This window comes from Lampetra fluviatilis, chromosome 61 (genome assembly GCF_964198595.1).
Source record: "Lampetra fluviatilis chromosome 61, kcLamFluv1.1, whole genome shotgun sequence".
NCBI classification, from domain to species: Eukaryota; Metazoa; Chordata; class Hyperoartia; order Petromyzontiformes; family Petromyzontidae; genus Lampetra; species Lampetra fluviatilis.
In genome coordinates, this window is record NC_136335.1 from 1,742,495 (window position 1) to 1,757,405 (window position 14,911).

General features: G+C 48.7%; 1 protein-coding gene across 1 annotated transcript in view; it reads left to right on the forward strand.

Annotated features, from left to right (window-relative positions):
- Nucleotides 1–14,911, forward strand: part of RALGPS1 (Ral GEF with PH domain and SH3 binding motif 1) — an 84,013-nt gene that overhangs the window by 9,986 nt on the left and 59,116 nt on the right. Inside the window, 5 exon segments of the mRNA XM_078881469.1 lie at nt 1,523–1,573; nt 3,544–3,627; nt 8,452–8,541; nt 10,090–10,182; nt 11,100–11,226. Coding sequence (XP_078737595.1) covers nt 1,523–1,573; nt 3,544–3,627; nt 8,452–8,541; nt 10,090–10,182; nt 11,100–11,226 — 445 coding nt within the window.

The following is a 14,911-nucleotide window of genomic DNA, read 5'->3' on the forward strand; positions in this document are numbered from 1 at the left end:
GAGGGAATCGATCCGTCCGTACGGAGGACCGGTTCCCCAAGGAGGGAATCAAGTCCGTTCGTACAGAGGACCGGTTCCCCAAGGAGGGAATCAAGTCCGTTCGTACGGAGGACCGGTTCCCCAAGGAGGGAATCAAGTCCGTTCGTACGGAGGACCGGTTCCCCAAGGAGGGAATCAAGTCCGTTCGTACGGAGGACCGGTTCCCCAAGGAGGGAATCAAGTCCGTTCGTACAGAGGACCGGTTCCCCAAGGAGGGAATCAAGTCCGTTCGTACGGAGGACCGGTTCCCGAGGAGGGAATCGAGTCAGTTCGTACGGAGGACCGGTTCCCGAGGAGGGAATCGAGTCCGTCCGTACGGAGGAACGGTTCCCGAGGAGGGAATCGAGTCCGTTCGTACGGAGGACCGGTTCCCATAGAGGGAATCAAGTCCGTCCGTACGGAGGACCGGTTCCCTTTGGAGGGGCCGTGATCGGGAATCGATCTCGGGTCGCCGGGTCCGCAGGCGCGGCGTTAACCGTTGCACTACCCTAACAACAGACGTTACCCACAAGCGAAACTAGCTTGTAACCACACGTACGTGCGCACGTTACGTACACTGCAAAAACGGGAACGGCGAATGATAGCGATATTTTCTGGATGTGCAAGCAGCCCAGCGCGCACCGATTGCTTCCGACAAGACCGTTACGTAAGCATCCCCCCCCCCCTTCTCCGGTTATTTTAATTAATTTTTATTTTCCAACAGCCTCCTAAAGCAGTGGCCAGGAAAATCCGCGTAATCTCTCTCCGAGCGGCTGAGGGAACGTCGGAGCCAAAACATTTCGCGTTGCCCGCGGCCACGTGCCTTTACCGTCGCGATCAAAGACAAAGATCCCTCCGTGTAGCCTGTTACAGACTTGGCTTTTGTTATTTTCAATGTATTATTTTTCTTTTAGTTTTTATTATGAAAATGTTATTTTAGTATTTATATTTTATATTACATTTTTCACATTTTTTGTTTTCTATTTACGTGACTTTACCGAAAGAAACTAGAATCTGTAACAGACTGTAGGGGCAAGTGCTGTTAGCGAGCGTCACCTATGAAGGCCGGCACGGTTTTCAGCACCACACCCGTCCGCCTTGGTCTCCCCGGAGGCGACGTTAACACACCAGGTGCTAATTTAAGGCCGAGTCGACCTAGCGGAGGCCCAGGACCGCTTCGGATAATCGTCACGGGCGTTGGCCTTGAGCAGGAGTCGATCCCGGCTCGCCGGGGTCACGAACTCGCTACACTCGCTCACACCGTGCAGAACGGCGGGGGGTGGGGTGGGAGGCCATACCAACTCTCCACGCAGAAAATCGCCCGAATCGGGAGTCGAACCCAGGTCTCTCTTGCCGTGAGGCGCCACAGCCAGTTGCCTATTGAGCCACCCTCCAGCCTGCGCGGTTGTGTGTGCTCCTGTCTGGAACAATGGTTCTCCAAATGCTTGGGGGTGGGTGGTGGGGGGGTTTAATCTTGGTTGTTTTTCGTTACGCTTGCACACAGAGTCAGATAACGTTGATGGATTGCCCGGTCTTCAAAGCCATTCAACCAGAGGTAAGCTCCTTCACAATGGCAATGATAAGGATCTGGAAGAACAACAAGCCGGCTAGCCTGGCTGGCGCAAGACACGAGGGCTCTGTCTTGTTTGGGGATAGGATCGTGAGAGTACAAATGTGGTCGCGTAAAACAAAGAAAGATGGTTCTAGATTTGAAGCTTTCGTGACTGCAGGGATTCATCTTCTTGGTTCTTTCGGTAAAGTCACGTAGAAGGGAAAGGATAAAATAATAAAAATAAAACATAATAAAATATTTTCACGGCTGCTTGCGTTGTGGCCGAAACGTCGTGAGAATTATTTTATGATGTTTTATTTTTGTTATTTTATTATTTCCCTTCTACGTGACTTTACCGAAAGAAACAAGAAGGTAGTTCTAGATTTGAAGCTTTCGTGACTGCAAGGATTCATACTCTTAGGCTGTTTCGGTAAAGTCACGTAGGTAAAAAAATAAAATTAATAGAAATAATATTAGAAATAAAATAAAAATCACGACGTTTCGGAGGCAACACAAGTCTGCGTCATCAGGTGGGACCGTCACAGCCAGATTTACTGTATCAAGTGAGGCAAAAAATGTGTTCGTCGCGCTAGCCGCTACACCACCGCTCCACACCATCACCACAGACAAATACGAAAGAGTTAGATTATACACATATACACAGACATTGTTACTGATGAGAACAGACAACACCAATGACAATGGAGATGATGAGTATAATGATAATGTTTAAAATGATGATGGTGTTGATATGAAGGTGATTATGGGGAGGGATGATGATGATATTTAAGATTATGATTAAATTTCTTTATAATAAAAAAAATTTGTCTCACTCGATACAGCAAATTTAGCTGTGACGGTCCCACCTGATGACGGAGACTTGTGCTGCCTCCGAAACGTCGTGATTTATTATTTTATTTCTATTATTACTTCTAGAACTTTTATTTTTTACCTTCGTGACTTTACCGAAAAAGCCTAAGAGTAAAGAAAGCTAGCCCTGTAGCCTTAACAGACTGCTGGGGCAAGTGCTGTTAGCGAGCACCTGTGATCGGCACTGTGGCACACGAGGGGGTGGGTGGCCAGCACCACGCCCGGCCGCCTTTGTCTCCCCAGTGGCGATGTTTTTCTGTCTCCACTCGTGCTGCGTGCATGACATAATAATCATCAGTGTGGTTAGGTTATAATTGTGAACCGTGCTGGTCGCTTGCCGTTATCATTGTCGTCACGTAATCATTGTTAATAGTGTTGCGTCCTTGATGTTATCATCGTCGTCGTCGTTACGTTAGAATTGTGAATAGTGTTGCATTCTTGACGTTGTCATCGTCTTGATTTAAAGCTTTCGTGACTGCAGGGATTCATATTCTTGGTTCTTTCGGTAAAGTCACGTAGAAGGGAAATAATATTTTCTTTTGTTTTATATTAATATTTTTTATTTATTTCCCTTCTACGTGACTTTACCGAAAGAACCAAGAATATGTTGTCATCGTCGTTACATTATAATTGTGAACCGTGTTGCGTTCTTGACGTTATCATCGTCATCGTCATTACGTTATAATTGTGAACCGTGTTGCGTCCTTGACGTTATCATCGTCATCGTCATTACGTTATAATTGTGAACCGCGTTGCGTTCTTGACGTTGTCATCGTCATTGTCGTTACGTTATAATTGTGAACCGTGTTGCGTCCTTGACGTTATCATCGTCGTCATCGTTACGTTATAATTGTGAACCGCGTTGCGTTCTTGACGTTGTCATCGTCATTGTCGTTACGTTATAATTGTGAACCGTGTTGCGTGCGTGACGTTATCATCGTCGTCATCGTTACGTTATAATTGTGAACCGCGTTGCGTTCTTGACGTTTTCATCGTCATTGTCGTTACGTTATAATTGTGAACCGCGTTGCGTTCTTGACGTTGTCATCGTCATTGTCGTTACGTTATAATTGTGAACCGTGTTGCGTGCGTGACGCCGGCAGGAGCTGTCGAGCTGCGGGTGGAACAGGAAAGAGAAGCACAGCCTCGCACCCAACGTCGTCGCCTTCACTCGCAGATTCAACCACGTACGCGCTTCCCCTCCAGATCAGCGGGGTTCCATCGCGATCGCTCGCTCGCTCACGCGCCTAGCTCGCTTTAGCTGCCCAACACATCGCTCGCTCAATCGCTCACACGCTCGCTCGCTCGCTCAATCGCTCAATCGCTCACACGCTCGCTCGCTCTCGCGCCTAGCTCGCTTTAGCTGACCAACGCATCGCTCGCTCAATCGCTCACACGCTCGCTCGCTCAATCGCTCACACGCTCGCTCGCTCACGCGCCTAGCTCGCTTTAGCTGCCCAACACATCGCTCGCTCAATCGCTCACACGCTCACTCGCTCAATCGCTCAATCGCTCACACGCTCGCTCGCTCACGCGCCTAGCTCGCTTTAGCTGACCAACGCATCGCTCGCTCAATCGCTCACACGCTCGCTCGCTCGCTCAATCGCTCACACGCTCGCTCGCTCACGCGCCTAGCTCGCTTTAGCTGCCCAACACATCGCTCGCTCAATCGCTCACACGCTCACTCGCTCAATCGCTCAATCGCTCACACGCTCGCTCGCTCACGCGCCTAGCTCGCTTTAGCTGACCAACGCATCGCTCGCTCAATCGCTCACACGCTCGCCCGCTCACACGCTTAGCTCGCTTTAGCCGACCAACACATCGCTCGCTCAATCGCTCACACGCTCACTCTCGCGCGATCGCCCGCGCGCTTGCTTTGCTCACTGTCGTACCGATTCCCCATCTCGCTCAATCGGGCGCTCGCTCGCTTATCAACTCGTACGTTCACTCGCTTACCCACTCAACACCTCGCTGGCTCACTCACTCGCTCTCCTGCTCACTCGCTCACTGATGCTCCACCTCGCTCGGCCATTCTGTTGTTTTGGTTCTTTTTTGTATTCCGCATCGCTGCACTTTATTTTGTTTCACTTTTTGTCGTTTTGGTGGCCCAGGTGACGCTTGCAAAACGAGACTCTCCCCATAGCGGGTTCCCTTTTGAGTTTTCACCTTGTCACACACAACAGCAACTCGGAACGTGAACTGACCCGCTCGCTCACCCCGGCACCTACCCACTCACCCATCCACTCACCCATCCACTCACTCGATCACTCATTCCTTCACCCTCTCGCTCATTCACCCAATCATGAATTCACCCGTTCGCTCGGTCAATCTCCCACTCATTCACCCGTTCACTCGCTCAATCTCCCACTCATTCACCCGTTCACTCGCTCAATCACCCACTCACTCATTCATCTCTCTTTCAAGTGAGACTCCTATCCTGGTCTCTCATGGCTGGTTACAAAAAAAAACATCCATCCGCACCACTGCCTTATTCACCCACTCATTCATTCACTCATTCACCCACTCATTCACCCACTCATTCACCCACTCATTCACCCACTCATTCATTCACTCATTCACCCACTCAATCACCCACTCATTCACCCACTCATTCATTCACTCATTCACCCACTCAATCACCCACTCATTCACCCACTCAATCATTTACTCATTCACCCACTCATTCACCCACTTATTAATTCACTCAATCACCCACTCATTCACCCACTCATTCACCCACTCATTCACCCACTCATTCACCCACTCATTCACCCACTCAATCACCCACTCATTCACCCACTCATTCACCCACTCATTCACCCACTCAATCACCCACTCAATCACCCACTCATTCACCCACTCAATCACCCACTCATTCACCCACTCATTCACCCACTCATTCACCCACTCAATCACCCACTCATTCACCCACTCATTCACCCACTCATTCACCCACTCAATCACCCACTCATTCACCCACTCAATCACCCACTCATTCACCCACTCAATCACCCACTCAATCACCCACTCATTCACCCACTCATTCACCCACTCATTCACCCACTCATTCACCCACTCAATCACCCACTCATTCACCCACTCATTCACCCACTCATTCACCCACTCATTCACCCACTCAATCACCCACTCATTCACCCACTCAATCACCCACTCAATCACCCACTCAATCACCCACTCATTCACCCACTCAATCACCCACTCATTCACCCACTCATTCACCCACTCATTCACCCACTCAATCACCCACTCATTCACCCACTCATTCACCCACTCAATCACCCACTCATTCACCCACTCAATCACCCACTCATTCACCCACTCAATCACCCACTCAATCACCCACTCATTCACCCACTCATTCACCCACTCATTCACCCACTCATTCACCCACTCATTCACCCACTCATTCACCCACTCAATCACCCACTCATTCACCCACTCATTCACCCACTCATTCACCCACTCATTAATTTACTCAATCACCCACTCAATCACCCACTCATTCACCCACTCATTCACCCACTCATTCACCCACTCATTCACCCACTCAATCACCCACTCATTCACCCACTCATTCACCCACTCATTCACCCACTCAATCACCCACTCAATCACCCACTCATTCACCCACTCAATCACCCACTCATTCACCCACTCATTCACCCACTCATTCACCCACTCAATCACCCACTCATTCACCCACTCATTCACCCACTCATTCACCCACTCAATCACCCACTCATTCACCCACTCAATCACCCACTCATTCACCCACTCAATCACCCACTCAATCACCCACTCATTCACCCACTCATTCACCCACTCATTCACCCACTCATTCACCCACTCAATCACCCACTCATTCACCCACTCATTCACCCACTCATTCACCCACTCATTCACCCACTCAATCACCCACTCATTCACCCACTCATTCACCCACTCATTCACCCACTCAATCACCCACTCAATCACCCACTCAATCACCCACTCATTCACCCACTCAATCACCCACTCATTCACCCACTCATTCACCCACTCATTCACCCACTCAATCACCCACTCATTCACCCACTCATTCACCCACTCAATCACCCACTCATTCACCCACTCAATCACCCACTCATTCACCCACTCAATCACCCACTCAATCACCCACTCATTCACCCACTCATTCACCCACTCATTCACCCACTCATTCACCCACTCATTCACCCACTCAATCACCCACTCATTCACCCACTCATTCACCCACTCATTCACCCACTCATTAATTTACTCAATCACCCACTCAATCACCCACTCATTCACCCACTCAATCACCCACTCATTCATTCACTCATTCACCCACTCATTCACCCACTCATTCATTCACTCATTCATCCACTCGTTCACCCACTCATTCACCCACTCATTCACCCACTCATTCACCCACTCATTCACCCACTCATTAATTTACTCAATCACCCACTCAATCACCCACTCAATCACCCACTCATTCACCCACTCATTCATTCACTCATTCACCCACTCATTCACCCACTCAATCACCCACTCAATCACCCACTCAATCACCCACTCATTCACCCACTCATTCACCCACTCATTCACCCACTCATTCACCCACTCATTAATTTACTCAATCACCCACTCATTCACCCACTCAATCACTCACTCATTCACCCACTCATTCACCCACTCATTCATTCACTCATTCACCCACTCATTCACCCACTCATTCACCCACTCATTCACCCACTCATTAATTTACTCAATCACCCACTCAATCACTCACTCAATCACCCACTCATTCACCCACTCATTCACCCACTCATTCATTCACTCATTCACCCACTCATTCACCCACTCAATCACCCACTCAATCACCCACTCAATCACCCACTCAATCACCCACTCATTAATTTACTCAATCACCCACTCATTCACCCACTCATTCATTCACTCATTCACCCACTCATTCATTCACTCATTCACCCACTCATTCACCCACTCAATCACCCACTCAATCACCCACTCAATCACCCACTCAATCACCCACTCAATCACCCACTCATTCACCCACTCAATCACCCACTCATTCATTCACTCATTCACCCACTCATTCACCCACTCATTCATTCACTTATTCACCCACTCATTCACCCACTCAATCACCCACTCAATCACCCACTCAATCACCCACTCAATCACCCACTCATTAATTTACTCAATCACCCACTCATTCACCCACTCATTCATTCACTCATTCACCCACTCATTCATTCACTCAATCACCCACTCGTTCACCCACTCGTTCACCCACTCGTTCACTCACTCATTCACCCACTCATTCACCCACTCATTCATTCACTCAATCACCCACTCATTCACCCACTCATTCACCCACTCATTCACCCACTCAATCACCCACTCAATCACCCACTCATTCACCCACTCAATCACCCACTCATTCACCCACTAATTAATTCACTCAATCACCCACTCATTCACCCACTCATTCACCCACTCAATCACCCACTCATTCACCCACTCATTCATTCACTCATTCACCCACTCATTCATTCACTCAATCACCCACTCAAATCACCCACTCGTTCACCCACTCGTTCACCCACTCATTCACCCACTCATTAATTCACTCATTCACCCACTCGTTCACCCACTCGTTCACCCACTCATTCACCCACTCATTCACCCACTCATTCATTTACTCAATCACCCACTCGTTCACCCACTCGTTCACCCACTCATTCACCCACTCATTAATTCACTCATTCACCCACTCGTTCACCCACTCGTTCATCCACTCATTCACCCACTCATTCACCCACTCATTCATTTACTCAATCACCCACTCGTTCACCCACTCGTTCACCCACTCAATCACCCACTCATTCAGCCAGGTCACTATAAAGTGAGACTCCTCTGAAACCATCCGGGGTGGGTTTGTCGCTCCGTGCGTTGTGCAGGTGAGCTTCTGGGTGGTACGGGAAATCTTGAAGGCTCGCACTCTCAAGATCCGGGCGGAAATCTTATGCCATTTCATCAAAATCGCCAAGGTGGGACGTTTAACGAAAATATATTTTTGTTTTACCAGGTCAGGCCCCACTGAGCCGCTAGTTGTTATAGCTCTTTTTGTAGGAGCAACCTGGCAATCACAAATGATAGGTGAACGACTCTTTTGTTCTTTCGGTAAAGTGACGTATAAAGATAAAATAATAAATTAAATACTAGCATACGACGTTTCGATTGCAGCACAAGCAATCGTCATCAGGTATAAATGAAATAGAAACACAAATCTAGTATGCTTAGAAATGTAATGTAATACAACACAGTCGGATAACATAACAGTCAACAATTCTAGATTTGAAGCTTTCGTGACTGCAAGGATTCATATTCATAGGTTTTTTCGGTAAAGTCACATAGGTAAAACATCAAAATTAATAAAAATAAAAGTAAAATATTAATTTTGATGTTTTACCTACGTGACTTTACCGAAAAAAACCTAAGAATATAACAGTCAACACCCTCTGTTGTATTACATTACATTTCTAAGTATACTAGATTTGTGTTTCTATTTCATTTATACCTGATGATGATTGCCTGTGTTGCAATCGAAACGTCGTATGCTAGTATTTAATTTATTATTTTATCTTTATACGTGACTTTACCGAAAGAACCAAAGAGTAATTCCTGCAGTCACGAAAGCTCCAAATGATAGGTGAACGAAGTGGCCGATCATCGTGTGGACATTTGTAGGAAATGTTATTCCATTTAATCAAAATCGCCAAGGTGGGAGGTCTGACTCGCGAAAACAAAAATTTTCTACGTGGAGATCATTTTCAGATGATGTTGATGTTGCTGTGATGGATGTTGGTGATCTTGTTGATGTTGATAATGTTGAGGATCATGTTGTTGTGATTGATAATGTTGTTGTTGATGATGTTGGTGGGGTTGATCTTGTTGATGTTGTTGATAATGTTGTGGTTGGTTTTGTTGATGATGTGGTTGATGGTGTTGATAATGTTACTGTTGTTGTGGTTGATGTTGTTGATAATGTTACTGTTGTTGTGGTTGATGTTGTTGATAATGCTGATGTTGGGGTTGTTAATGGTGTGGTTGATGGTGGTGATAATGTTACTGTTGTTGTGGCTGATGTTGGGGTTGATGTTGGGGTTGATGTTGGGGTTGATGTTGATCATGTTGATGTTGATCATGTTGATGTGGTTGGGGTTGACATTGTTGATGTTGTGGTTGATGTTGTTTATAATGTTGATGTTGTTGGGGTTGATGTTGTGGTTGATGTTGGGGTTGATGTTGATCATGTTGATGTTGGGGTTGACGTTGTTGATGTTGTGGTTGATGTTGTTGATAATGTTGATGTTGTTGATAATGTTGATGTTGTTAGGGTTGATGTGCTTGATCTGGTTGTCAATGTTTCGTCTTTTTGTTGACGTTGATAATATCGCAGATGCGTTCGTTGTTGTTGTTAACATCATTGTCATTTATACGCGTTCGTTAATCCCCCCCTCACCCCACTTCGCTCAAGAAATGCTCACAAGTGACATCATCACATCTCTACCCCTCTATTGATGGTGGTTCTGCAGAAGCTGCATGAGCTCAAGAATCTGCACGCTCTCATCGCCGTGCTCTCAGCCCTGCAGAGCGCCCCCATCTTCCGTCTCGCCAAGACCTGGGGGGTACGAGCATTTAGGCCCGCACGCAACAAACAAAGGCAAAGATCCCCCGTGTAGCCTGTAACGGAGCGTCGGGGCAAGTGCTGTTTGCGAGTAGCAGCACCTGCGAAGGCTACCGGCAGTGTGGCACACGAGGGGGTGGGTGGCCAGCACCACGCCCGGCCGCCTTTGATAGTCAGTATAGAGACTCATAGATACCCACAGAGATCCAGACTAAGAGACCCACAGAGACTCATTGACACCCATAGAGACCCAGACTAATAGAGACGGACAGAGACTCATAGACACCCATAGAGACCCAGACTAATAGAGATGCACAGAGACTCATAGACACCCATAGAGACCCAGACTAATAGAGACCCACAGAGACTCATAGACACCCATAGAGATCCAGACTCATAGAGACCCAGAGACTCATAGACACCCATAGAGATCCAGACTAATAGAGACCCACAGAGACTCATAGATACCCACAGAGATCCATACTAATAGAGACGGACAGAGACTCATAGATACCCATAGAGATCCAGACTAATAGAGACCCACAGAGACTCATAGATACCCACAGAGACACCCGTAGACTCTGTGAGATGCACAGAGTCTCATAGATACCCATAGAGAACCAGACTAATAGAGACGCACAGAGACTCATAGACACCCATAGAGATCCAGACTAAGAGAGACCCACAGAGACTCATAGACACCCATAGAGATCCAGACTAACAGAGACACACAAAGACTCGGAGACCTCATAGAGACCCATAGAAACGCTCAGACTAATAGAGAAATCACGACGACGACGATGATGATACACCCACTCGGCTTGCTGTTATCCGCTGTGAAATTGTAGTTGATTTCTCTGCGTCTACATCAGCAGCCCAGACGAAAGAAAGATTAAAGATGATTTCCCTTCTTCCCAGCTGCTGAGCCGCAAGGACAAGGCGTCGTTCGACAAGCTGGACTACCTCATGTCCAAGGAGGACAACTACAAGCGCATCCGGGAGTACGTGCACAGCATCCGCATGATGCCCTGCATCCCGTACCTCGGTAAGCCCCCGGGGCCCGCCGGGACGGACCAGCAGCAGCGGAGGGTCGGTGGATCGCCGTGTGAATGTCGTGAGGTTCCCTTCCCCCCCACCCACCCCCCACCAATCCGTGGGTGGACGTCGAAGAGCCCCCGGTACCTTGGCTCTGCCAGGGGCGCCACGGTGGCTATGAGATGTTGACTACCTCGCCTGGTGTCCAGGAAATTGTGGGTTCGATACTGACCCTGATACCTGCTGTGTATTTGGAGTTTGCGTGTCTCTCTCTCTCTCATCATCACGGTGGCTAGGAGATGTTAACTACCTCGCCTGGTGTACAGGAGGTCGTGGGTTCGATTCCGACCCTGACACCTGTGTATTTGGAGTTTGCGTCTCTCTCTCTCATCATCATCACGGTGGCTAGGAGATGTCAACTACCTCGCCTGGTGTACAGGAGGTCGTTGGTTTGATCTCGACCCTGACGCCTGCTGCTGTATATTTGTAGTTTGCGTGTCTCTCTCTCATCATCATCACGGTGGCTAGGAGATGTTGACCACCTTGCCTGGTACGCAGGAGGTCGTGGGTTCGATCCCGACCCTGACGCCTGCTGCTGTATATTTGTAGTTTGCGTGTCTCTCTCTCTCATCATCATCACGGTGGCTAGCAGATGTTAACTACCTCGCCTGGTGTACAGGAGGTCGCGGGTTTGATCTCGACCCAGACGCCTGCTGCTGTATATTTGTAGTTTGCGTGTCTCTCTCTCTCATCATCATCACGGTGGCTAGGAGATGTTAACTACCTTCGCCGGCCGTCGCAGAGCCTCGCGGTTCAAATGCGGTCGGGGGCCGTCCCGGTTGTTGCAGAGGAGGTTGCCGATTTGTTTGATTGCTTATTTATTCAGACCGCCGCAACGCCGGCGCGCTCTGTCCACGCGAGAGGCGTCCCTCCCTCCCCCGCGGTGAAGCTCACGCGGGCCGGCGGTGGTCAAGTGGCGACGTTATTTATTTGGTAAAGTGACGTAAACGAACGCCGACTGCGGTGGGGGCGGTGGGGGGGCGGGGACGGGGAAAAACGTGAACACCCCGTCGATCTGCCCTCCCTCGCCCCCCCCCCCCCGCGAGATAAATCGTCTGCGCGTGAACTAGCGAAGGAATTAATTAATCCGAGCGTGTGCCAAGGTTTCTCTCTCGAACACGTGGTAAGCATTCATCACGGCGAGATCGCAGCTCCATACGGAAAATGGAGTTCAATTATATAATTCATTCAAGGACAGTGCATATCATTATCATCATCAGAGTTGTTTCTTTTTGTTTGCATTTTGACTGCTTGTGTTGTGGTTATTGCAAACATGATGCCTTGTATAAAGGTGTCAGTTTTGTACCAGTTGAAAGGGTTAACACCTATTACTATATTTTGCCACTGGTAAAGGAGATGTCTCATAGTGTAAATGCTTAGCCCGAGCTCTCAATACTCTGATAGTGCGCTGTCTTTGAGTTGTACGCCTTTTGGCGTCATCTGGTCCAACACCAATGGAGACTAGGCTCTAAGAAAAGCTGTCTCGGGTGTGGACCAATCAACTTCAAGGACAGTGCATATCATTATCAGAGTTGTTTATTTTTGTTTGCATTTTGACTGCTTGTGTTGTGGTTATTGCAAACATGATGCCTTGTATAAAGGTGTCAGTTTTTGTACCAGTTGAAAGGGTAAAAACCTATTACTATATAATTAATTCTATATATATTTTTTTACTAACACAAACCCACACTCGTGTTCTTTCAAAGTATCCCCTTTCGACATCACGTATATTTTCAGCAGCGCGTCGTTCCAGTTTTCCGCGCGCCCGAGTCGCTCGCATCATCTGCCGAGCACACGCGCTTGGCAGGCTCGAGAGAGAGAGACGCACGTAGGCCGAGGCCCCCACCGCCGCCACCGCAGATTATAAACGATCCCTCCTGTAGCCCACACAGGGGCGGGGACGGTGAGCGAGCAAGCGCTGTTAACGAGCACCTATTGAGGCCGGCACGGCGTGGGGTGGGTGGTGCAGTGTGGCCGGAACCACGCTCATCCGGCCCCGCCGGCGGTGTCCGTTGGCACACGGCGTCAGATACACGCGGTGGGGGCGGAGGTGGGGTGGCAGCCACGCTGACGTCGTCACGTGGTTTCACTCATCCGCCGGAGATGCACGCTCGGTGACGCGCGGGCGCGCTTGGCGTCTCCGAATCGGGGTGCGGAGGACGCGGGGAAAAAAACGAGGAATGGTTTTTATTCGCGCGCTCGTCGCAGCGAAAGGCGAGGTGGAGAGACGCGGCGGGGGCAGCTCCGATTCGGATTTAGTCAACGCAGGAAGATACGAAGCGGTAGCGTGGGTCGGACTCTGTACACGCGGTGCATCGTGTGCTGTGTCGTAGTGTATGGAAGTGTATAGTAGTGAGTACGTGTGTTCTTTCGCACCGTACGTAGCCAGCCATGCCAGTTGGAGGTGCAGTGTTGAGTTTGGGCAATGATAGTCTATGGGTAGTGTTAGTCTATGGGTAGTGTTGAGTCTATGGGCAGTGTTGAGTCTATGGGCAGTGTTGAGTCTATGGGTAGTGTTAGTCTATGGGTAGTGTTGAGTCTATGGGCAGTGTTGAGTCTATGGGCAGTGTTGAGTCTATGGGTAGTGTTGAGTCTATGGGTAGTGTTGAGTCTATTGTCAATGTTGAGTCTATGGGCAGTGTTGAGTCTATGGGCAGTGTTGAGTCTATGGGCAGTGTTGAGTCTATGGGCAGTGTTGAGTCTATGTGCAGTGTTGAGTCTATGGGCAGTGTTGAGTCTATGGGTAGTGTTGAGTCTATGGGCAGTGTTGAGTCTATGGGCAGTGTTGAGTCTATGGGTAGTGTTGAGTCTATGGGTAGTGTTGAGTCTATTGTCAATGTTGAGTCTATGGGCAGTGTTGAGTCTATGGGCAGTGTTGAGTCTATGGGCAGTGTTGAGTCTATGGGCAGTGTTAGTCTATGGGCAGTGTTGAGTCTATGGGCAGTGTTGAGTCTCTGGGCAGTGTTAGGCTATGGACAGTGTTGAGTCTATGGGTAGTGTTGAGTCTCTGGACAGTGTTGAGTCTATGGGTAGTGTTGAGTCTATGGGCAGTGTTGAGTCTATGGGTAGTGTTGAGTCTATTGTCAATGTTGAGTCTATGGGCAGTGTTGAGTCTATGGGCAGTGTTAGTCTATGGGCAGTGTTGAGTCTATGGGCAGTGTTAGGCTATGGACAGTGTTGAGTCTATGGGTAGTGTTGAGTCTATGGGCAGTGTTGAGTCTATGGGTAGTGTTGAGTCTATGGGCAGTGTTGAGTCTATGGGCAGTGTTGAGTCTATGGGCAGTGTTGAGTCTATGGGCAGTGTTGAGTCTATGGGCAGTGTTGAGTCTATGGGCAGTGTTAGTCTATGGGCAGTGTTGAGTCTATGGGCAGTGTTAGGCTATGGACAGTGTTGAGTCTATGGGTAGTGTTGAGTCTATGGGCAGTGTTGAGTCTATGGGTAGTGTTGAGTCTATGGGCAGTGTTGAGTCTATGGGCAGTGTTGAGTCTATGGGCAGTGTTGAGTCTATGGGCAGTGTTGAGTCTATGGGCAGTGTTGAGTCTATGGGCAGTGTTGAGTCTATGGGCAGTGTTGAGTCTATGGGCAGTGTTGAGTCTATGGGCAGTGTTGAGTCTATGGGCAGTGTTGAGTCTAT